Below are 9296 nucleotides of genomic sequence, written 5' to 3'. Positions count from 1 at the left end.
TGCTTGCCAGCTCCACCTCAATCACTGCTCTTTCTTTCCTTCATTCTGCCTTTTCTTTTCATGGATGTGGGGCGAGGAGGGGAGGCTGGAGTTTGGAGAGGGTGGGGGCCACAGTCTGAGGTGGGCTGCAAGGGGCCAGTCAGTGTTCTCAGAGTCACAGACAGAACACTCACACACACACACAAGGAGCTGCGCCTCCCACACACCCGCGCACCAACTCACACACAGTCAGACGAAGAGGAAAGTGGATGTGTGCAGCACTAATACCGCGTCTTGATGCTTTCTCCGAGGCGCTGAAAACACACAGAGAGGGGAAGTGCTGGTTCCTCGACCCCATTTGCATCTGAGGATTTATCATGCTTTAATTTACACCGAACAACCGACCAGCCTGTTTTCTCTGTGTGCGGAATAAGTACTTTGCGCACGGCTTCAAAAATGGGAACAACTAAATACTGCAGCGACAGGAATGTACTGTTTTGCAAGATGCTTCTGAAACTTGTACTTCTGGCGGTCGTGGCGCACAGTGTTTCGGGGAAGACTTTAAAATACAAAGTTTTGGAGGAGCAGAGAGTCGGTACTGTGATTGCCAGACTGAAAGAGGATGTAGCCGGTATATTATCCAAACTCCCGAGCTCCGTGTCTTCAAGCTTCCGCGCGATGCAGAGAGGCAGCACCCCTCTACTCTCCGTGCGCGAGGAGGACGGAGAGATCAGCATCGCCACCAAAATCGACCGTGAGAAGCTCTGCGAGAAAAACTTAAACTGCACTATCGAGTTCGACGTGATCACGCTTCCCACGGAATACCTCCAGTTGTTTCACATTCAAGTGGAAGTGTTGGACATCAACGACAACGCTCCCCAGTTCTCGCGCGCCATAATCCCCATAGAGATATCAGAGAGCGCGTCTGTGGGCACGCGCTTCCCTTTGGATAGCGCGTTGGACCCGGATGTCGGGGAAAACGCGTTACACACCTACTCGCTCACTCGGAATAACTTTTTCAAAATCGATATCAGGACGAGAACGGATGGCGCAAAGTATGCAGACCTTGTTGTGATGAGGGAACTTGACAGGGAAACACAGTCCAGCTACCAACTACAACTCACAGCGTCAGACTCTGGCGTGCCGCCGAAATCTGGCTCAACACTGCTTAAAATCAGCATATCTGATTCCAACGATAATAGCCCGGCGTTTGACGAGCAGGCTTACGTGGTCAACCTCCTAGAAAATTCATCACTGGGCACACTACTGGTGGACCTGAATGCCACAGACCCAGATGAAGGCAATAATGGCAAAATAGTATATTCTTTCAGCAGCCACGTGCCACCCAAAATCCTAGAGACCTTTAAAATTAATCCAGATAATGGCCACATCACTCTAATTAAGAAGGTTGACTACGAAACTACTTCCTCGTATGAAATAGATGTGCAGGCCCAGGATATGGGTCCCAACTCCATTCCAGGCCACTGTAAGATAATCATCAAAGTGGTTGATGTCAACGACAACAAGCCAAAAATCAACATCAACCTTATGACTCAGGGCAAAGAGGAGGTGGCCTACATCTCAGAAGCCTCCCCCGTCGATACCTTCATCGCATTAGTGCGCGTGGATGACAGCGACTCAGGTCTAAATGGTGAGGTTGCGTGCCGTCTTCATGGCCACGGGCATTTCCGCTTGCAGAAGACCTATGAGAACAACTACATGATTCTCACAAATGTGTCTCTGGACCGCGAGAAGCGCTCTGAATATAGCCTGACGGTGATCGCTGAAGACCGCGGCACGCCAAGCCTATCCACCATCAAACACTTCACAGTGCAGGTGCAGGATGAAAACGACAACCCTCCTCGCTTCGAAAAGAGCCGGTATGAAATCTTCAAGTCTGAGAACAATTCGCCAGGGGCATACCTTACATCAGTGGTGGCCACCGACCCAGATTTGGGCTCTAACGGTCAGGTGACCTATTCAATTGTGGAGAGCCAAGTTCAAGGTAGCTCTATTTCAACCTATGTGACCATTGACCCATCCAACGGGGCTGTGTATGCGCTCCGAAGTTTTGATCGGGAAGAAGTTGGCCGTCTTTCGTTCACCGTGCAAGCGAGGGATGGCGGAGGCCCATCTTCGCTTAGCAGCAACGCCACTGTTTTCCTCACTGTACTAGATGAAAATGATAACCCACCCATCATTGTTGCTCCACTACTAATAAACCACACAGCTGAGGTGCCATTATGGAGGCATGCTGAGCCTGGTCATCTGGTGACAATCATAAAGGCCACAGATCGTGATGCAGGGGCCAACAGCGAGTTGACTTGCTCCATAGTTGGTGGTAATGATGAAGGACTTTTTGTCATTGACCCACGCAGATGTGAGTTACGAACCAACGGAAGCATTGAGGCCTCTGGGCATGAGGGATTTGATCTCGCAATCTTAGTACAAGACAGAGGGGCATCGATTCGACTCTCAGCAAGGGCCATTCTGCACATTAGTCTGCGGGACTATCCAGAAAGCTACTCCCTGAACCCTTCAGACATAAACAACCAATCGGTTCTAGATGTGTCTATGATCATCATCATCTCCCTTGGTGCCATCTGTGGCGTACTTCTCATCGTCATGGTGATGTTTGCAACCAGGTGCTCGAGAGAGCAGAAGGACCCAAGACATTCCTATAACTGCAGAGTAGCTGAGTCCACCTACCAAAACCATCCCAAAAAACCTGCCCGGCAGATCCACAAGGGCGATATCACATTGGTCCCCACTGTGAATGGGACCCTGCCTGTGAGGGCCCATCCTCGCTCCCCGTCAGCCTCACCTGCTCCAGAGAGTCGCCAGAGCCACCACAGCCGCCAATCACTCAACAGCCTGGTCACCATCTCCTCCAATCACGTGCCAGAGAACTTCGCCCTAGAGCTTGCTCATGCCACACCCCCTGTTGAGGTAAAAAAATGTGTTCAGTAACTATTTGTGAATTCAAAGTGAACCCTGTTTATTCCTATTTAATTCCCCCTAAACCTGTTACAATATCCAATGTTTGTTTTATTTATAGCATGTTTATATGTATATCCATAGACTGTTTCATTATGCTTAGTATCCATCCATATCATTCCCTCATTCACCCCACCAATCCCCTCCCCTCTCCACCCGATCACTACCATGGTTTGTTTGTATTTGTGTTGGTTTGCTGTCTGGTCTGCCATTATTCATTTTTATTTCCATTTTTTTTTCTTTCTTTATTTGTTTCCCGCCCTGTTTCCTTTTCTTTTTGGCTATAGCAAGTCTCACAGCTTCTGTCCATACTTCATCAGGGCCAGTATCAACCCAGACCCAGTTTCCGTGGCAACAAATACACCCGGAGCTACAGGTAACCAATCACACTTCAGCCTGTTGCCACCTTTAACAGACCGTCCTACAGAGGGTTCAAAGTTCTAGTCCGTGAGAGTCTGGACACCCTGGAGTACTTTAGTAACAGAAGCTGACGATACATGACAGCCTCATCATGTTAGCAAGTCAACTGCCCTTTGAATAAAGCCTTTTTTGTTTATGCATAAACTGCTCCCTCCTTAAGAGGCCCATTTCTTTTTTTCACAGCATCAATAACTTAAAAATAATAATAATAATAAAAAAATTATGATAGTAGATATACAGTAGCTAAGTTAAAGCTATTGTAATAGCTAATTTTGTTTGTTCTTTGTCTCTAGGTATGCTTTGAATGAGATGGATAAGTTCAGCCTGAAGGACAGTGGACGAGGGGATAGTGAGGCAGGAGACAGTGATTGTGAGATGGGGAGGGAGTCTCCTCTTCTTGGAGAAGGCTTCAGTGAGCTCTTCACTCCTGATGGACACCACAGACTGCATCCAAGTAAGCAAGAGATGAGATGCTGATGAGGATTCCTTTAGACCTCACGAGGCTGTAGATACCAGGCCTTGATTTCACAATATTTGGGCATACCTTTAAAAAAGTTTTAAAAAAAATTAACAAAGAAATGTAATTGTTATCTGGACTGCATTACTCAGACTTCACACACACACACACACACACACACACACACACACACACACACACACACACACACACACACACACACACACACACACACACACACACGCACACACACATTCTTATACATCTATCGTTATGAGGACATTCATTGACACAATGCAATCTCTAGCCGCTTAACCTAACCTTACCCATCACAACTAAGTGCCTAACCCGAACCCTTACCCTAAACCTACCATTAACCCAATTATAACCTTATCCCTAATACCAAGTCTTGACCCTCCAACAGGCCTTTAAAGGGGTCTCAGAAAGTGAGGACCTGCCAAAATGTCCTCACTTTACTCTCTTTGTCCTCACTCCAATGGTCTAAAACTCAAACTGGTCCTCACAAAGATAGTTGTACAAGTACACACACACACACACACACACACACACACACACACACACACACACACGCACACACACATTTGTGACTATAACCTCAATTTTAAACATTTACAATGTATCTCTTCAAGATGAAACAGCCTTTGAAACACTACAACTATATGTTGGAGAAGAACATGATTTTTGATGGAAAAAAAAAAATATGCTTGATCTATAATACAATCATGAATGTGACTAGAACATGAATTGGGTTGTGCACGGGGATGGACCATATATTTCTGTAAATCAGCATGTTTAATCATTCATTCTCTGCATGAGAGAGTGGGCTAAATGAGGGCCTGTTTTGCAAATGCACCAGATTGGGCATTTATTAACTGTAAGATCTATTATAAATGGCCTTTCAAAATTAATGGCGCTATAATCAGCCCCTAGAACATGAATGAGTAATGTCGAACATGTTCAATGAGCGCTATAAGTTGGCAAATTTGATTTGTTTTACATAGTCTCTAGAAAACAAAGCTGACTCGGATGGAACTGGAAAGACTTAAGTAATTTGGCTTCCAATTGATGTATTTGACAAGCAAAGGGTGCGTGCAGTCTTTGCATGTTGTGCCAGAAACACCAATCATTAACCAACCACACTGTAAACCCTAATAAGTTGAGACTACTCAAATGATTTGAGGAAAGTGATTCCCTCAGTTCAATTGAGTAATGGGGAAATTGACAACTCAATTTAATTGAGTTGGCCTAATATGGTCGCTTCATTGAAGTAACTCAATCATTTAAGTTATCTGTACTTAATGTTTAACTACAGATAACTTAAATGTTTAAGTACATATAACTTAAAAAGGCAAATACTAAACTCAAACTTTCCTGTTTATACAGTATATCGTTTCCTTGTATTAAATCATTAAAACAAGTATTGTTTTTCACATCAACCACTTTATTAGGTTTATACAGCATTTACAGCGTTTTAACAGTAAGCTCACATTTTTAAAATACACAAACAAAATCATAAGCAAATTTTTTAGTTGCATTTTTAAAAGACACATAAACAACAAAATAAGCGAATTTCTAACACAAACATCAAAATCATAAGCTAATTTTTAAGTGACATTGTTAAAAGACACAAACAAAATAAGCTCATTTCTAACAGTCACATTTTTAAGGCACACAAACATCAAAATCGTAAGCTCATTTCTTAAACACATAGGAACTGACACATCTACCAAAAATAAGTCTGCCAGTGTTTTGTAAGGGAGGTCTGTAGTCGTTCCACAAAATCGTGCAACAAATTTCAGTGTTCTGTCATCGAGAAAATGACATCGCCCCCTAGAAAAAGAAGTTGCAATCTGCTGGTAAAAGTCTTACTGGCCGCTGCATCATATTTTATTTTTTGCTGAATGCATGTGCTGATCACGTTTTCTCCATTTTAACCAAACAGATGGTTAGCCAAAGATTGTATTTTAGGCTGCAGGTCTTTCTGCCCCATGGAAAGGAGGATGCGTTGAATAAATTCAAATGTGTACTTTAGAGACTTTGGGTAATTCAGGTGTAAACTATAAATTAGCCCGAACAGAAGGCACATTGCTTCAGGAAGGTCATGCAGATTGTCCATCACCACTTTTCCTTCAATTACTATACCAATGGACAAGGGAGACAAATGCAGAGAGTTGAGGGGCTGAAGAGTCGTCCCATCTTCCACTAGTAGCCTACAATCCCCACTGGCACATCAAGATTAGAGCTGCGATCATCGGACATCTAGTGAAGATGAATAAACATTAAATTTAAATTAATTCACATGCATGTAAGCTCATGTACATTTCAAAAGGTGCAACTTAACCTTAAGGGATAGTTCACCCAAAAATGAAAATTCTGTCATTAACAGGGTGTCTACAGATATAAACAAGTTAAATTTAAGACTTTTTAAGACCTCTTTAATGCCACTTTGAATGAAATTTAAGACCAAACCTTTGATGGAAATACACATTATATTACATGCATGTAATATTTATGACCAAACCTGTGATGGAAATACACATTATATTATTTGCGTATATGTAATTTACATGCGTATATGTAATATTTAACCTAAGTAATTGAAATAATTTAATATTCATTACTTGTTTATTGAACTAAAATCAATGTAACATTTGCAATCGTGAGAATATTCAGCAAAATCCTGTCATGTTATGTTACTCAGGGTTTTTCCTGGCTCAAAATGAGCCGGAGGTTTATTTAAAATAAAAGTTCTTCTTTTGGCAAAATTACATTTCCTTAATAGCCTAAAAGAAGACTTTACTCCCTTCAAGCTTAAATTGTCAATGTTTCATTACATCACTGTTTGAAAACACTAATTAACTAAACGTTATACGCGTTTGACCAATTTGTCCATTTGCAAAGACCCGCCCTCCTTAGTTACTGTCGTTATGTCCGACAAGCTAGGCCGTTCTCACGCGGCCACACTATGTTCTCACGCAGTGAAAAATACATCGCAGGGCAGAGAGGAGACTGACAACACGCTGACAGACAGTACAGACCAGTTACTTTTCGGTTACGTTTGATATTAAACATATTAAACGAAGTCTCACCTTTCAAATTTGGTCATTTTTTAAAAGAAATTAAAACAATAAATACCGTTTTGTGGCTCTTTAATGTGTCATGACAGATCGCTGTAGAGCATCAGTTAAAGCTGCTCGTGAACCGATCATCTCTTCCTTCTAGTTAATTTATAGCCTCAAATAAACATGAACAAACATAAGAAGGAATGTTGTTTTAACCACGGAAAGACGTTAGTACACTCCGTTTTTCAAGTTCAAATCCTCCCATGTTAATCTTTGTCGGACAAAATGGCGGATGGCGAAGTATGATTGGTCAGATCACCTGTCAATCAAGCTCCCTAAGGGTCAAACTTAAACGCATGTATACCTTGTCCATCCGTATAAAATAAAACATTTTACAGACAATAAAGTACAATTTACAGGTGTGTTATACATTAACTTACCAGCTAACGTTAACTCCGTGGCCTAGGCTATACGACTCTCAGTCTCTCCCCCTCCGCGCCTGATTCATGACCGCCTGCCCGATAGTGCCGCTGGGGGAGGATAACAGAAAAATTCAGCGGGAAAGTTAGTAGCTTAACCGTGTTTACAACTCGCAAATTATCTAAAAATAAAGTATTTTAAAAGCAACTAAGCAAAATGTACGTATATATTTACAATTAACTTACCACTGAGTGTAGTCTGAGTCTTTCACGGCGACTCTCTTCCCGCTTGCTTTACTGCCTGTCTGCTTGAACCGCTTGCCGGAGTAAAACGGGGAAAAAACATTAGAATAAAACGTGTAGCAGCTAAGGCAATTGATAAATGTATAAATGTGTTTAAATCTCTACGTTACTTACCTATTAAGCTTTATTTCAGAAATCTGCAAGTGCCTCGAGAGGACTGCTGCTGCGTCACACCAGAGCCGTTATAAACATTCAGATAAACAAAAATATTTTACCGCCTTGTGTTACATCGACCAATCAGCGCGGTTGTCAAGGCAGAATTTCAAGCGCGACCAATCATTTTAAACAGAGACATAGCTAATAATTTAAATGAATTGAAATTTTGAGTTTACAACACTTAAGATATTAATTAGAAAGATTTCTGCTGCCAAATGAGTAAGTTAAGCAGACCTGTTTAAGTTTTGATGCCAAAACTTTTTATTTTAAGTAATGTCAAGTTCTGATAACTTGATATCTTTAGTATGGACAACATTGGGGTTTACAGTGCACTTCCATTAATGCTTTTGTTTTCTTTCTGATCACTGTAGCGATGAAGCTGTGCACTGAAGAATGTCGTGTCCTTGGTCACTCTGACCAGTGCTGGATGCCTCCATTGCCTTCCCCAGCCTCCTCTGACTACCGTAGTAACCTCTACATCCCCGGAGAAGATCCCCAGCAGAAAGCCACCCCCGAAGCACCACAATCTGGTGAGTCAACACTGAGGAAGAAGAGTTTCTCTACATTTGGCAAGGAGAGCGAGGAGGGAGAGGGGGAGGCAGGTGATGGGGAAGACCTGTGCGGAACGACTTCTCTGTTGTCTGAAATGAACAGCGTGTTCCAGAGACTCCTCCCCTCCTCGCTGGATAATTTCAACGAGACTAATGAAACTGAAAAGGCAACAGCATGTGCAGCAGGGGTGGGATCGTTGGAAAGAAGGAAGGGCCACTTACCTGGAAAGCCAAGCCCTGCCACTTATCAGCAGAACGTGGCTGTTTGGGCTGCTAATACACACTTTCAAAATCCTGGACATGGCCACGCCCCTGCTAGTCACATGACTGCCCTGGTGGCTCCACTCCCCGCCCCTCTGCCAGCTCCCATGGCAACAACAGCGTCCTCTTCAAAATGGCTCCCTGCAATGGAAGAAATTCCGGAGAATCATGAGGAAGATGAGTTAGAGTCTGTGCTCGGTCATTTGCACGGGAAGCGCTGTGACAGTCGCAGCGAAATTATGGACGCCAGCGAGCTGGTTGCAGAAATCAACAAACTCCTTCAAGATGTCAGGCAAAGCTAAAGACTAAACTCTCGCTCTCTACAAGAAAACATTTTTATATATATATATATATGAGACTGAAGATAAGATATGAAAACAAAAATAGAAAAAAATGCAGAGACCTGCAATTGTCATTAAAGTTGCATTTCTGGATGTAATGTGTTTTGTGAATGCTAATTATCCAAATGATGTTTGTATTTTCTGGTTTTGGGCCACAGTGTACACAATGTGAGTGTATTTATCTTTGTATTTTAAAAATACAGTTTGTAGTCTTTATATTTATATTTGTGTATATACCTAAGTTAAAAATGTATATAAAGATATCAGATTTCTATTTTTATATATGCATGTTGGAAAAATAATCAAGATCAACATGCCTTGATGTAAAA

General features: G+C 42.4%; 1 protein-coding gene across 2 annotated transcripts; it reads left to right on the top strand.

Annotated features, from left to right (window-relative positions):
• The first annotated feature begins 220 nt into the window (after positions 1–220).
• On the top strand, positions 221–9020 carry pcdh18b (protocadherin 18b). Of its 2 annotated transcripts, none has more exons than XM_084429521.1 (4): positions 221–2928; positions 3297–3352; positions 3690–3850; positions 8186–9020. In XM_084429521.1, the coding sequence occupies exons 1-4, from the start codon at positions 436–438 to the stop codon at positions 8926–8928; spliced, it is 3453 nt and encodes a 1150-aa protein (XP_084285647.1). In that variant the 5' UTR covers positions 221–435; the 3' UTR covers positions 8929–9020. The 2 variants fall into 2 exon arrangements, with proteins under 2 accessions (XP_084285647.1, XP_084285646.1); XM_084429520.1 differs by having other exon boundaries at positions 3264–3352.
• The last annotated feature ends 276 nt before the right edge of the window (positions 9021–9296 follow it).

Source organism: Rutilus rutilus (genome assembly GCF_951802725.1).
Source record: "Rutilus rutilus genome assembly, chromosome: 14".
Taxonomy (NCBI): Eukaryota; Metazoa; Chordata; class Actinopteri; order Cypriniformes; family Leuciscidae; genus Rutilus; species Rutilus rutilus.
The sequence above is the reverse complement of the archived record's forward strand: the minus strand, read 5'-3'. Positions and strand labels throughout refer to the sequence as shown.